We start from the raw sequence: 14,923 nt of genomic DNA on the forward strand, positions 1-14,923 counted from the left end.
ATAGACTCCAGAGATCCTGTATGAAACAGCAGCAGAGTAACTGAATTTTTGTAGCATAGGAGCTCAAATGGCTGTCTCAGTTGAGTGGCTGATATATGATCACAAACAGCCCCACCCCCAAGCTTCAGTTACATTCTGAATGAGCATATAAATGGATGGGTTGAGATACATACTATTCTGTTTCTGGTGGAGGGTAAGAAGAAGGTTCTCTCATCATGAATGAGGTAGAGCTCCTGCCTATTTTTACTGAATGGTGCTGTGAAGTAATCTGGTTCAGGATGCATCACCTTCTCCGGTAGCCTAAACGGTTCAAACATACAGTCGAAGGGGTTCTCTAAAGTAGAAGGAATATCATTTTCTCTGATGGGCACTCTGATGTTCAGCACTTCAGCATATGTGATCAGAACCTCCCATGGCGCATGAATCTTCACAAAATATGTTTTGCCATCTTCAGATTCCTGCACAAGAAGAGTTAAGCCTGAGGTCAGAAGGAGTTCTTTTTCATTAATTAAAATCAGGCTAGGTGGTCTCCAAAACATGTTTTATTACTGTCTTAAAGGTTTACACTGATGCTGAAAAAAACAGGAGGAAAAACTTCCCTCCAACAGAAAATTTCTATAACTGATGGTAGTGGACATCAATCTGTATGCAATGGGGCTGTGCCTTATCCAAAGGAGAGAGCAGTTTTAGGATTGGTCTACTGAAACTTCAGGTGTATAGACTATGGAATACATGAGTATGCAGACTTCCCTGCAAAACACCCTATACATCAGCAATCATGAAAGCACACACCCATGTTACTTGCAGCAGAGGATTAAGAATGGCTCCAACAATACACAATACTCTGAACATAGTATATGTGAGGATCTGACCCTGAAACAGTAATATTTAACCCCTGGCTTACCAGAGCCCATCAATGGCTCTCACGGAATTCACTGGTTTTGTCAGATACTATTTTGCTCTAACCAAAGAAGCACTTTCCCCTCTATCCTAATCATATGAGGCAGAAAAATAACACCAAACAAATGAACCAGAACTGTCATACCATGACTTTTCCCATCCTGATCCTACTCCCTCACAGGATATCAATAATTCCCATTGACTTCAACAGACATTACCAGTATGCTGGGAGAAGGAACTAAAGTGGAGAAAGCATCTGTCCCAAGGAAATGTTCCTTTTCACACTGGCCTCTCCATGTATATAAGCTCACAGTTCAGTTATTTTAGGCCCATTTCGTTTTGAGTGAAACACAGTCACTCCTTCCTGAAACATAACAGTTCTTTTCTCACAGTGCTTAAAAACATCATGAAGGGAAATTGCTCCTACATTAGCATGGTTAGCCCATTTAACTTCAGGTACTCATAGTCTGATGTACTGAAATCCCTTAGAACCACTGATCCAATAGTGGATAATATCTTGTCAAAACAGACGAGCAAGTGCATTATCTAGCAATCTGAAAATTTGGTTGTTTGCTCCTAATTTTCTCTGCATGTAGAGAACAGTGTTTTGGTTTTGATTTACCTTTCTGTCTTCTGTTTCTAGTTCCAAACCAGCCTTTTGTAGATTTTTCTCAAATTCTCGCCTTCTTTCCTGAGGATAAACAAAGAGACTTTACTAAAAAAAATTAAACTGAGGCTGCATTTACTTCATCTGTCAAGAACTTTGTCCCTGTTTGTGTCTCTGTGTTTAGGGTTTGATCTTGCACCTCACAAACTCAATAAGAGTTTTGTCATTTCCTAAACAGAAGCCAGGCTGGAGGCAAAAAACTAACTAACATAAAATTCCACTTGTTGCCTTTTAACCATCAGTCACTCCGAAGGTTGCTGTCACTGAGTAGTTGGTCCCTGAGCCCATCTCTCCAGACCAGAGTGTGCCCAATCCAGCCAATTAAAGACATTACTGGGCCTAATAAATGCACTATTAGTGGCCAAACTGGAGGACATATAAATAGTCCTTTTTTTTTTTTTTTGTGTAAGCCTGGATTATAGTTGGTCCTAGATATACGTGTGACCATGCCACCTGGAATCCATGTTGAATTTTGTATTTTTCCACAGGAGGGGAGGAGGGAATCAAACAGAGTTCCTGCCTGGGGAAATTCTATATAAGAGATGGGAAGCAAATAATGACAATGTTCAGCTGCCTTCACAGACTGCTCCCCACTCTAAAGGCATGTCTGTACTTAGCAGGTGATCGACGCACTGTGATTGATCTTCCAGGTTTTGATTTTGCCAGACATGGCAAAATCGATCTCTCTGGGCTTGGCCATTGACTTGGTACTCCACGCTACCACATGGAATAAGGGGCAGTAGTGTGAGTCTGAAGGGCCATGATCTACACTAAAGCAGGAAGTTGATTCTGATACACTGAAACTAGCTGTGCACATCTGGGAGCCATTTTGTTCCCTACTGTAGACCTAGCCTAAGAGGATACATGAAAACACCTGGGAAAAAAAGAACTCTAAGTGCAAAGGTGGAGAGAAAACTGATAGATCCAGGTTAAAAAGGTCAGCTCTAGTCTGAGAATGACTTTAACTGAAAGAAGAATCAGAGTGAGAAATTATGATTTGTAGCAACTTCTCTTCACGTACTAGGCTGTTTTGTGCTTTGCTTTATTTTAAGCTTAGTAACTTAATCTGATCTATCTGTAATCACGTGCATTCACTTAAATCCTACTTTTTATATTTAAAAGAATCACTTTTGTTATTATCAAATCCAGTGTAAATAATTGTTACTTTTTGGGGTTGGGGGGGCGGGGAACGGACACAACAGCTGTGCATATCTCTCTTTCATTGATAAAGAGGATGAACTCCTTACGAGCTCACTCTGTATGAACTGTATGCATACTGAGATGGATTTCTTTGGAATTTTGATCCCATTGGGGTGTCAAGTCCCTGAGACTGACAAGTTCCAAAGCTGAGCTGTTCTCAGTGTTTGTGTTACTATGCTGGAGGCTGTGCTGAAGGAGACCAGAGCTTCTAGTTCAGCAGGACTGGGTGCACAGAGAGCACGTAGGCAGCCTCAGTGGTATGATCATCCCATCAGGTGACAATCTCCAGGGGATCTCTGTTACCCAGTCCATCACAACACCACCCCATGGCATCCCCAGGATTGACAGGCAGAGATTAAAAAAAATAACTTAGAATGATCGTACATATTTTCAACAGATGCTTTCTGGAATCACTGCATCATATAGAGGATACATGATAATGTGGAGGTGGTATAACCTAAAGTCAGAGCTCACAAGATGACTTACACTGCCAGCTTTGCCTCTCGTGACCAATGTGACCATCCCACATCCATGCTAATATGACTTACATTTGAAACCTGGCTATGTATTTGCTACACACACGAAAGTGATCCAGTATGAGTTTACTCCCCGAAGAAGACTTATATGATATTAAACCTGCATTAGTTCCATCTGTTCCCATTGCACTTTGGGACTAATATTGGTAATCTTAGCAAATGTTTTCTTCAGATCTAAGTAATATCTATTATATATTAAACATAAACATACACCATAAAGATAAATCCATTTCTTGATAACAATGCTAATATTTGCTAACAACAGTCTTCAGAAAATAAAAGAAAAAACGATAATAGAGTAAAAATTAATTTTTAAACTTTATAACATATTACCCCTTAAAATAAATTTTAAAAAGCTAATTTTGACCTACAGATTGTCATGCTGGAAAAGTCTGGTATGTGGCAGAGCATCCACTGCTATGCCAATTGCAGTCTATCTCTGTAATTTGGGGTCTTAAGAAAAATTATAAGCATTCTTATATAAAAAACATGGAATATGTGATCAAATTCTGTGTTAACCTAGGTCTCATGCAACCCCATTTGCATCACTGAAGTTGCACAGGGCATAAGTCAAGGCAGAGTTTGGCCTTCAGTCAGGCATTTAGGGGACTTGGGTCTTACGAAGTGCTGGGCACAATTAGTTCCCAATAGGGTGCTCAGTACTTTCTGAACGTGCCCAGCACTTGGCAATACAGGTATCTGTCCCATAAAGACAAAAAGTCAGTTCTCTGTATATTGTGAAACTCCAACTAAGGCAATTGGAATTTTGAGTGTTTTAAGGGAATGCAGATCAAAGGCGTACATTTAAAAAGCAATAAAACATTAATTTAATAGTTTCTCCAAGTGATAAATCAGAGAAGAACAAAATACCAAGGGTCATGTTGTACTTAGCTGTACCAGAGTCATGCCCAGTGGAGTAGAACAGTGTGACCTAGAACATAGCTCAGGCTCCTTAGGGGAATACAGGAGCTGCACATCAGTGGCTATTCCATAGAGTAAATGCAGAAAAACTGGCCAGGTAGTGGGTAAAAAAATGGTTTTGTCCCTCCAGGCATCAGCTTAGCCCTCAGGGACAGGGCAATGTTGCACACCATATAAATGGTGGCAAATTATCCCCCATATGAGAGCTTCCATTAGCACAAAGTTTGAGGCACTCCCCAATAGACATTAAAGAGTGCGTGCTAGTCTAGTAATTTTTGACCTGTGGAATGAAGACCCAGGGGGGTCCACAGACTCCCTACAATTTCCAAAGGGATCACCACCTCCATTTAATTTTCTTTTTAGGTATCCACAAATGAAAAAAGGTTAAAAACCATTGCTCTAGTCCAAACTAAATAGCTATAAGTCAGAACTTTAAAAACCCCTCTGCTTTCTTGATGAATAAAATCAGGAAATGTGTATGTATAAAAGTAAAACATCAGTATAAAATAAACAGTATCTGTCAGAGGTACGGAGGAGAAATATAAAATAAACTACCAAACATAACGACATAATTTAGACTTCTGTTCACAAAATGTTTTATGGCTAGGATTCAGGCATGTGCCTTATCAATCAAGTACAATATATAACAATTTTTACTGCAGAGATTATTCTGATTTTAATGTTTTGCATGTAATTATTTCTATTTCTAATTATTTCTAGTGTGAAATACACACATGCGCATGACAGTGGTTTTATGTTTTGCATGTAAAATAAACATATTAATGCAAAGCGTTTATTTAATGGGATTTAAAAGTGAAAATTGCAATTATTAATGGGCAAAGTTACTAAAATATCAGAATTATATTTTTAAAATGTGCTTTTCACATCTGCTAGATCAGTGGGAACCTGTAATGAATATATTCAATAAGGCTGCGATGAATAAAATCACTCATAGATTTCTTACATAGACCTATCCTGACTGAATATTTTATTAAAATTTACTAAAACTGCTCTCCAAATTTCAATATCTTGGGGCTTTATCTAGCTTTGCCCTCAGAAAATGCTAAGGATTCTCAACACCTTGAAGATCACACTCTCAGCATTGCCCCGCATCATCAGATAACTTGGTTTGAAAAATTAAAAAAGTCACTGGCCGTGTCTACACTAGCCCAAATCTTCGAAACGGCCATTTCAAAGATTACTAATGAGGCACTGAAATGCATATTCAGCACCTCATTAGTATGCCGCCAGCCACGGCTCTTCGAAATTGCTGCTTTTCGCTGTTGCGTGGCTCATCCAGACAGGAGTCCTTTTCAAAAGGACCCCGCCAACTTCAAAATCTCCTTATCCCTATCTACTGAATATTTTGCGGCCAGTGGCATGCTAATGAATATGCATTTCAGCGCCTCATTAGTAATCTTCGAAATGGCTATTTGTATGGCCATTTCAAAGGTTTGGGCTAGTGCAGACGTAGACACCTAGAGAAAGTAATATTAGAAATAAATGCTTGACATCCAAGACAGCAGAGTCCACCTCAGAATTGACCTGAATCCAAAGATTAAAAAGCACTGTTTAGATAAACCATATCATTCCACAACAGCCATTACAAAATCATAAGTAGAGATAATAAGAATCAACTGGCAAGGCAGCTCAAATGGGTAGAGAGGGGAAGGGGCCTGAGTCAAAACCCCAGATACAAACAACTCCAGACTGGGTTTTAACCAGATACATATTCAAACTTTACTATGCAAGTCCATCCCTTTCATTTTGTATTAGTAATGAGGAATAAATCTGTTTCAAAGGATAACTTTGATAGTTTATCTCAAGACACCACCCTATTAATTCTGACTCGAGCAAGCTAATTACATTTTAAGGGCTTGGCCTCAAAAGCGTGACCATTTTCTTAACAGCAGATTTTTCTCAAGACTTCACTTGGAAGATTACCCAGTGTGACACAGAGGGTCCTTGGAGATCAGCAACACATTAAATCTGTAGTATTTGAATTAATTTTGCACAAATTTAAGACAGAAGAGGCACAGACCCTTTACCATCTCAAGTGCCTTTGTCTGAATCACCATGTTGAAATGCCACGAAGAAGTTAATCCCACTCCTATTTATGCAAAACAGCTTCCCTGAAGTAAGCATAAGCATTAGAAACCACAAATTTTATTCCTTTCCTAAGAATGTTTCTATTCTTAGCCTGTACAACTTTGCCAAGTCACTGTACTGCACATCTCTGCCCAGACATTATTGTACAACAACAAATTGCAATGGTTTTCTGTAACCTTTCAAACAAAGCATGTAATACATAGAAGGTGTTAAATTTATGCCTGGGCAGAGAACAGCACAGCACCTATAAACCATAAGACTTAAGCAGGGTCTCAATGAGACATTAGTTGTGCATAGGCCTTTTGTGGGCCTTAAATACAGGAGTGAATTTCACCCTCTCATGCTGAAATTGCTGCAATGACATTTGTGCTTTTAAGACCAAATTTTTAAAACCTGAACTGATTTTTGGTTCAAAAGAGGAGCCATCTGAATAACTGCTACTTTCGGAACAAAACACTGCAGCTATGAAACCACGCCCACTATCCTAATTTTATGAGCACAAAACAGAGGGGCCCATTAAGACTAGTATGAAAATCAGGCTATTTAACTGTGAAAGTACTACTTACTCTTCTTCTTCTTCCGTCTTCAGTTTTAACCCTATTCTCCCTACTGGCAGAGGCAGTGGAGGAAAACAGACTCCATCTGCTCCAAATTCAAGATCTCATGATCTGATTCAGTTTTGCTGATGGAGGGGAAGCAGGAGTAAATGGAATGGAAAAGTAATAGCTTCAGTGCATGTATTTCTAATTCTCAATGTCATTGCCAGCAACTCAGTGAATCTGTGGTTCAGAAGATGGTTTGCTGGGAGTGGCAGGGCTGTGGCTGTAGCCTTTCAGTGCAGCAGGTCCCCTTGGGGGCTGGGCTTAAACAGTATTAACATCTCTGAATATGGGCCTGAATCCACATAGGGACTTAAGTGCCTAGAAAAATCACGGGAACATACTACAATCCACAAAGGTTGAGTTAGGTGCCTGGATTCCATATACAATATACCAGGAGAGATAGGTGTCTGAAAATGTGATTAACAAGAGGCAGAATGCTAGGCAAGAAGTCATCTAAGCTAGTCAAAGGAAGAGACACAGGAGAGGGGTGTGTCTAAGTCCCATTTTCCAAGTACACACCTATGGGGGCCCAGGTGAATTTGTACTCAGGTGGTTAGCTCTAGCTGCTACCTATAGGTATAATGCTATTTTTACTTGAGCCAAACTCTCATGACTGTCTACCTCCATTGGGAAGCATGCTCTCAGCTACAGTATAGACATATCCTTAGAGAGAACACACCTCTACAGAGTTTTAAATTGTGCTTTTGAATTAACTATTGTTGTGGGTTCTGATTTACTTCCCCCCGCCGCCCATCTAATCTTGGTAAATAAGCCTCCCTTCTCTTCCTCCTTTTTCCCTGATGGTGGCTAGTGATGCACAATGTGTAGAGGTTTGTGTTTATAGCAGAAGTGCTGAACTATTCATCTTGTATGTATATTTGTTTCTTTCTTTTCTCTAGTAACTGGCTTCCTCTTCCACCTTTTTATTCCTTCTGCTGTATGGTAGAAGAGGAAGCCTCTTGATAAACCTGGTTGGGGAATCACGGTGCTGTGTATGCATAAACTAAAGGATCAATGTGCAAGCAGAAAAGATTGCTTTTAAACAAGCAATGTCTTATTGGCTTTTTGCTATGATAAAAACTCTGCTCTCTCCAGTCACATTGTGCTGGGTGAGGCGAGTAAGAAGGGCAGAGTGAAAAATTGGGGAAGTGCTGAACAAATGTGTTTGTCAGAAGAAAGAGCATTTTCTTTTGATTATTTATTGTCTTTACATTGCTTTTTTTAGTTTACTGAGATTACAAGAATAAAATTCCAGGGCTTTCTGAGTCAAGCACTGAATTTTCCAGCTGTTCTGCTTCCTACAACTAAAACATAGAACTCTTTTGTTTATAAGGATAAGAATGTATTAAGAAGCATGAACTCTTAAACTAGGCATTGTTTCCTTCATACATTATTAGCTAAATTATACTTTCCTTTTGCAGAGCTCAGCCTAGTAGTTCCTGACTTAAAAATAATAATATTATTACTTATATAAACATTTTTAATACCAGAACTGTATGGCATGCTGTAAAACATAGTCAATACTTATTTCTTATTTCAAAGGCAACATTGAATAGCTCAAGAAAGCAAAAACACATTAGAAAGATAAAATAACTCCAAACTTACTTACTTTAAAAATACTAGCATTTTTACACCAAGCTTGTGACTTTTTTTTAAGATGGCTGCAGCTGGCAATACTGGGACTTACAATGTAAACAGCCTGAGTCAGGCCCAAACTGCCAAAGCAGACAAAAAATAAACAGAGTAGTCTTTCCTTTAATGTGGCCTACAGTCATCACCCTTGCTATTTTGACTTCAGTCGGAACTCGAGTGTCAAGTTCCAGTTCAATACCCAGAAAGCTTGCACTTACTAACCTCTTAGATGGAAGATTCCACATTCATGGACATTTTAAACTTAAACTTCCTTTTAAAGGAATGAGATAGTTTTAATAATAAAATTAAAGGAAATACATAACAAGTACCTTGTCAATAAGACAAAATGCCAGGCAGAGAGCCTAGAAGGGGCAGGTGCAGAGACTGTTGTGCTGAGAATATAAAATAAATAATCGGGAATAAAAGCTCTTCCATTAACAGCCTTACACAGAAATTATCCATCACACTAGCCTAAGGAGAATGTGTGTGTATGTGTGTGTGTGTGTCGGGGGGAGGAGAGGGATATAAGACCCATCAGTGAACCACACAGGAAAATAGACTGAAATAATTTAATGTGGGAGCATCTGTAGATAAACCCTACATTTTTATTTTAGACAACTTTAACGGTTAACAAATATTCTTGTATCCAAACAGCTGTGGAATGGCAGAACATAGTCATACTGTTCTTACTCAGAGTATGGACAGCAAAATATCAATTCTTCTCTTGGTACCTGCCTTATTTCATCTTTCCCCGGGCATGTCATTCATTGTAAATGATTAGTAACAGAGAGGGAGCCGTGCTAATCTATACACTATCAAAACAAAAATCAGTCAAGTAGCACTTTAAAGACTAGCAAAATAGTTTATTAGGTGAGCTTTCGTGGGACAGACTCACTTCTTCAGACCATAGCCATACCAGAACAGACTCAATATTTAAGGCACAGAGAACCGAAAACAGTAATCAAGGAGGACAAATCAGAAAAAAATTATCATGGGTAATTCAGGTTTACGAATATTTGGTAAAGATCTTGCAGTTTTTGGTCTCTGTCAGTTCGATCAGAGCAAATGTGATTGTATCTAACAGCTTGACTGTAAACAATGGATCTAGTTATGTGTGCAGAATGGAAGCTAGAATTCATAAACCTGAATTGCCCACCAGGAAAAGTAAACAAACAAATCAACAGGGCCAGACGAATACCCAGAGACCAGCTACTCCAAGATCGGCCCAAAAGAGCCAAGAACAGAACACCACTGGGTCATCACCTACAGCCCCCAACTCAGAGCACTGCAACGAATTATAGAAGACCTACAACCTATCCTTAATCAGGATGCTACACTCCAGAAGGCCCTGGGTGACATGCCTGTTCTCTCCTACAGACAACCTCCCAACCTCATGAGGATCCTCACTAACAGCCAGTCTATACCCCAGGAACACCAGTCCTGGAACCTTTCCCTGCAACAAAGCCCGCTGCCAACTTTGTCCGCATATCTCCTCTCGATATACTATCACTGGAACTAACCAGGTTACTCACAGAATCACGGGCACTTTCTCATGCTCCTCTACTAACATCATATATGCCATCATGTGCCAACAATGCCCAGATGCTTTGTATATTGGACAGACTTCTAACTCCCTTAGACAAAGGGTCAATGGGCACAAAACAGACATCAAAACACTCCAGATCCACAAACCAGTTAGTCAACATTTTAATGGAATGGGGCATTCTGTCAATGACCTAAAGGTCTGTGTGTTACTGAAGAAGAATTATCGCATGGTTCTGGAAAGGGAAGGAGCCGAGCTGCCTTTTATATTCAAATTTGGCACATTAACACGTGGTTTAAATCGTGATGGGAACTTTCTGAGTCACTATAGGGGCTTGTCTGCATACTTGGCTTAATCTAATTCTTGACCTCCCCCCAACCTCTCCACTCTCTGATTTGCACACCTTGATCATCTTTTTCTGATTTGTCCTCCTTGCTCACTGTTTTTGGTTCTCTGTGCCTGAAATACTGGGTCTGTTCTGGTATGGCTATGGTCTGAAGAAGTGGGTCTGTGCCATGAAAGCTCACCTAATAAACTATTTTGCTGGTCTTTAAAGTGCTACTTGACTGCTTTTTCTTTTGATAGTGTATAGACTAGCACGGCTTCCTCTCTGTTACTATTCAGATGTATTGTATATTGGACAGACTTCTAACTCTCTCAGACAAAGGGTTAATGGGCACAAAACAGACATCGAAACACTCCAGATCCACAAACCAGTTAGTCAACATTTTAATGGAATGGGGCATTCTATTAATGACCTAAAGGTATGTGTGTCACTGAAAAAAAACTTTCGCACTGCTCAGTCAAACAAAAACAGCCAAGCTGGCTTTTATATTCAAATTCGGCCCATTAACACATGGTTTGAACCGGGATGGGAACTTTCTGAGCCACTACAGGGGCTCATCTGCATGCTTGGCTTAATCTAATTCTTGACCTCTCCCCCCACTCGCCCCCGAACCTCTCTACTCTCTGATTTGCTCACCTTGATCATTTTTTTCTGATTTGTCCTCCTTGATTACTGTTTTTGGTTCTCTGTGCCTTAAATATTGAGTCTGTTCTGGTATGGCTATGGTCTGAAGAAGTGGGTCTGTCCCACGAAAGCTCACGTAATAAACTATTTTGCTAGTCTTTAAAGTGCTACTTGACTGCTTTTTATTTTGATATTGTAAATGATTGTTTCTATTAATTGGTACATTAAAACAGTATTTGATTTTTAAAAACAGTGTTTTTAAGAAGCTAGCATAATATCAATGACCTTACTAAGCTACTTATAAAGATTTTAGTGCCAGGAATAAATGGTGTCTGTAAGATTTCGCACACAACTATTTAGCCAACCCAGTAATTTTTCCAAAATTGTGGGATTTTTTCCCCCCTTTAAACCATTAGTAACTGACTCAGTAATTTAAATAGTGGAAAATGCCAGTCCCAATTCTTTTGGTTTCCAGTAGCCACCACAAGACTAAGTCATTTCCAGTCCCAGTGCGCTATCAGCCACTGAGCCAAACATTTTCAGTGTTGTCATTCTTTGGCATTACAAGTGTGGGGACACGTGGAAATTATTGGATTATTTCCACTACTAAACCAAAAAGGTTTAACATAACCTCTTGCTGCTTTAAGTTTCAAATTCTAAAGGCACAGCCTTCTTTGTCTCCATAAAATATTATAACATTATTTTTACATTATACTTCCAAATGAGAAATACAGACCAAAAGTTACAAAGACTAGCAGCAAGTATTTATTAAAATGCAGCAATGCATTCAGTCTGGTTCACCCAAGAGAAAAGATGCATAAATTTATATATGCATTTATAAGTTTACTGAACGCACTAATCCATGTCTCTGGGCTCAGGTACAATACAATTTAAAAGCACATAAATGAGACTTTCAGTTGACCTATGGGCCACGTTCACTGTCCTCCTCCATTAGCAAAACTATTCTCCTGCCCCATAGCCCCACTCACCCCATTCAAATGACAAAAGCCTGTGAATAGATTCATTTTGCAGCAAAACCAAGTTAATATACCAATTAACAGAGTTAGTTCCAAATTCAAGAGCCTTCCACAGTAAGACCAAGTGTTAGTAGATCACAACTGCCAGCATAAAACCTGCCTGTGTAGTCAGCTCAGGGCATACAGTTGAGATTTAACACCAAGCACAAGAAGCTAGCAAAGAAGTGCTTAAAGAAGAGTTTTATAATGAAGATAAGAGTATCTGGAGCACAGAAGGTAGATGAAGACAGCACTTTCAAAGAAATCTAAGATTTATGTAACTATATGATAATCCAAAGTCCAGAAGCTCTCAATTGCTGCAAATCAAGTTTGCAAAGTGCTTCCTTATGTTTAACTCAGCTTCTTATTTTTCCACACTGATTGATGTTCCGTTATTTGTATTTAAAGAGGAATCTAACCACATTTTAAACCTCTCTATTCCGGCACCTTTGGGATCTCTTTGGTGCTTCACTAAGAGAATTTGCGGAACCATAAAGTCATCATTGTCTAGCAGCATTACCAAAACTTCCACAGTTTCCTAGCATTTAGAAGATATTTAGGGGTAAATTAGAGCTAAATAAACAGCACAGAATACTGAACCAGAACTGGTGTCTGTAAATAAACTTTATGGGACCACAGGAAATTTGGCCAAACCCATGATATGAAGACATTTGGCTAATTAAAATGATGTCCGATGACAGATGTTGCCAGACCACAGAGTGCTCAATTAGATAGATTCAACCTGTAGTTCAGTGCATCATCTACAGGTCCAGTCCAGCTCTAACTGAAGTCAAAATTATACTGTCATCAATGGGAGAAGAGTCAGGCTCAGCTTCTTCTGTATAAAAGTATTTCAGTTGCTCCCATATATCAGTCTGATCACACTTCATGCTTCTTGAAAAAAGAAAGGCTTCATTATGACTACTTAGAAACTTTTCACCCCAATATACTATTTATAGGAGAATATCATTAAATAAGATCATCAATTGGACTATAAGACTCAATCATGCAAGGTGCTGAGCATACTCAGGACCTGACAGTAATCAGCACTTGGCAGAATTAGTCCTAATTCACCACAAAATTCCACATCAAAATCTCTAGTACATTGAATGAACTGTTTCCAATTTATGAGATTTTACATAATCCAGTTCATGCAAATGATTCCGAGGACGTATTAAGGAGATCCAGGTCTACCCTAGGTCATCATTCAGAAAATATCACAAAAGAAACTCACCACCTTCTTTTCTTCCTCTTTATTTGTATCATCCACATAAGAAAGTACAAAATCAATTCGCCGGACACCATCCCTGAAGAAAACAGAATCTTTGCTTTGGTGTCTCTTGCTAATCTGTGGAGAACATAAGGAACACAATTAAAAATCAAATTTCTGCATAACGAGACAGAGGAGAGAGTTGTTTCATCAGTTTAGTTGAGTTCTTCAGTCTTTTCAGACCTGAAGATATCTGCGTTCAACTGAAATTTCAACAACAGTTCCATCTGCTATGTGGGAGTTATGCAGTTATCTCAAAACTGGCTGTACATATGCATGGTCCATCCACATACCTGGTGTGTCACAAATGTTATACGCAGTATACAATAACATACATTAGTATAGCAATGCCTAGCAATACTGCAAGTTAAAGGTCTCTCTCACCGTCGTCTGAAATCCCTCCTTTTAGATTAATGCTTTTCTGCAAAATGATCATGGTAAGCGTTTCAGTGTCTGAGAATATCATGCTCACTGTAAAAAAAAAAATTAGTGTGTCCCTTTAAACAAAGACAAAGGACACAATTTAAAAAACGTGAAGTAGATGCCACCACAGAACCTCTGAAAGTAAAGAAATTCCATGCACTTCCTGTTTCAAAATGAGGTTTTTTTAATGAGGCATTAAAGCAACAGTTGTTCGGAAACATTGCTAAGCAATAATAGTTGATGGCATATACAATTAAAATAAAAGGAATATATGAATTATGTTCAACAAGTTACATAATTTAGTACTTCCTTTAAAAAAATCCCAAACCAATGGACCAGGAAAACAGGGAAATTGTTTTTTTTTTAAATCTAATACAAGGTGGAACCTCTCTCATCCGGCATCCTTGAGACTAGACCAGTGCTGAACAAGACAATTTGCCAGACTACAAGAGGTCAGTATTGTCTAGCAATATTACCAACACTTCCACTGCTTACTAGCTTTTAGAAAATATTTAGGAGTAAATTACAGACAAATAACAGCACAGCACACTGAGAGCCAGTACAGGTGGCTGTAAACAAACTTTATGGGCCCACGGGAAACTTGTCCACGCCCATGATAAGTAACAGTCTGGCCAAATAGAATCATGACAGATTACAGATGTTGCCAGACCAGAGTGCCAGACTAGAAAGGTTAAACCTGTAGTTAATTTCTCATTTTCATTTCCAAGATGCTACAATGGCATGAATCTCTATCAGCGTAACTGAGTTACTGAAATTATACTTTCAAGTTGACAAATATCACTACCTCAGCACATTGGCTCTTGCCCATACTGGTTATGTCTGCATAATCCAAACCAATATTTTGTTTAGAAACAAAAAAATCTTTACTAATACAAGATCTTTCTGACAACCTCATTCCATAAAATCTGCTATGTATTGAAAAGTCTCACCAAAATAAAACAGTCTACACAGGCTGACATGCTTGGCTAAATTCAACCTTAGCCTAAATTGGTTTAGGAGCCAAATGTTGGTAAGAGTTCCAAGAGCTGGCACTGGTTTTCAGGGTTCTATTCTGTAGTTTATTAGAAATGGAAAAGGAATTGTAAAGGAACTGAAAAAGGAATTGCATATAAA

At 38.9% G+C, this 14,923-nt stretch overlaps 1 protein-coding gene across 6 annotated transcripts in view; it reads right to left on the reverse strand.

Annotated features, from left to right (window-relative positions):
* The window catches only part of ANO5 (anoctamin 5), a 101,031-nt gene that overhangs the window by 38,912 nt on the left and 47,196 nt on the right, over nt 1-14,923 (reverse strand). For all 6 annotated transcript variants that reach the window (XM_074997674.1, XM_074997671.1, XM_074997673.1 and 3 more), the window contains 3 exons: nt 13,331-13,444; nt 1,523-1,591; nt 174-458 (listed from right to left, as the gene is read on the reverse strand). In XM_074997674.1, coding sequence (XP_074853775.1) covers nt 174-458; nt 1,523-1,591; nt 13,331-13,444 — 468 coding nt within the window. The remainder of the gene's footprint in view (nt 1-173; nt 459-1,522; nt 1,592-13,330; nt 13,445-14,923) is intronic.

This window comes from Carettochelys insculpta, chromosome 6, assembly GCF_033958435.1.
Source record: "Carettochelys insculpta isolate YL-2023 chromosome 6, ASM3395843v1, whole genome shotgun sequence".
Classification (NCBI taxonomy): domain Eukaryota; kingdom Metazoa; phylum Chordata; order Testudines; family Carettochelyidae; genus Carettochelys; species Carettochelys insculpta.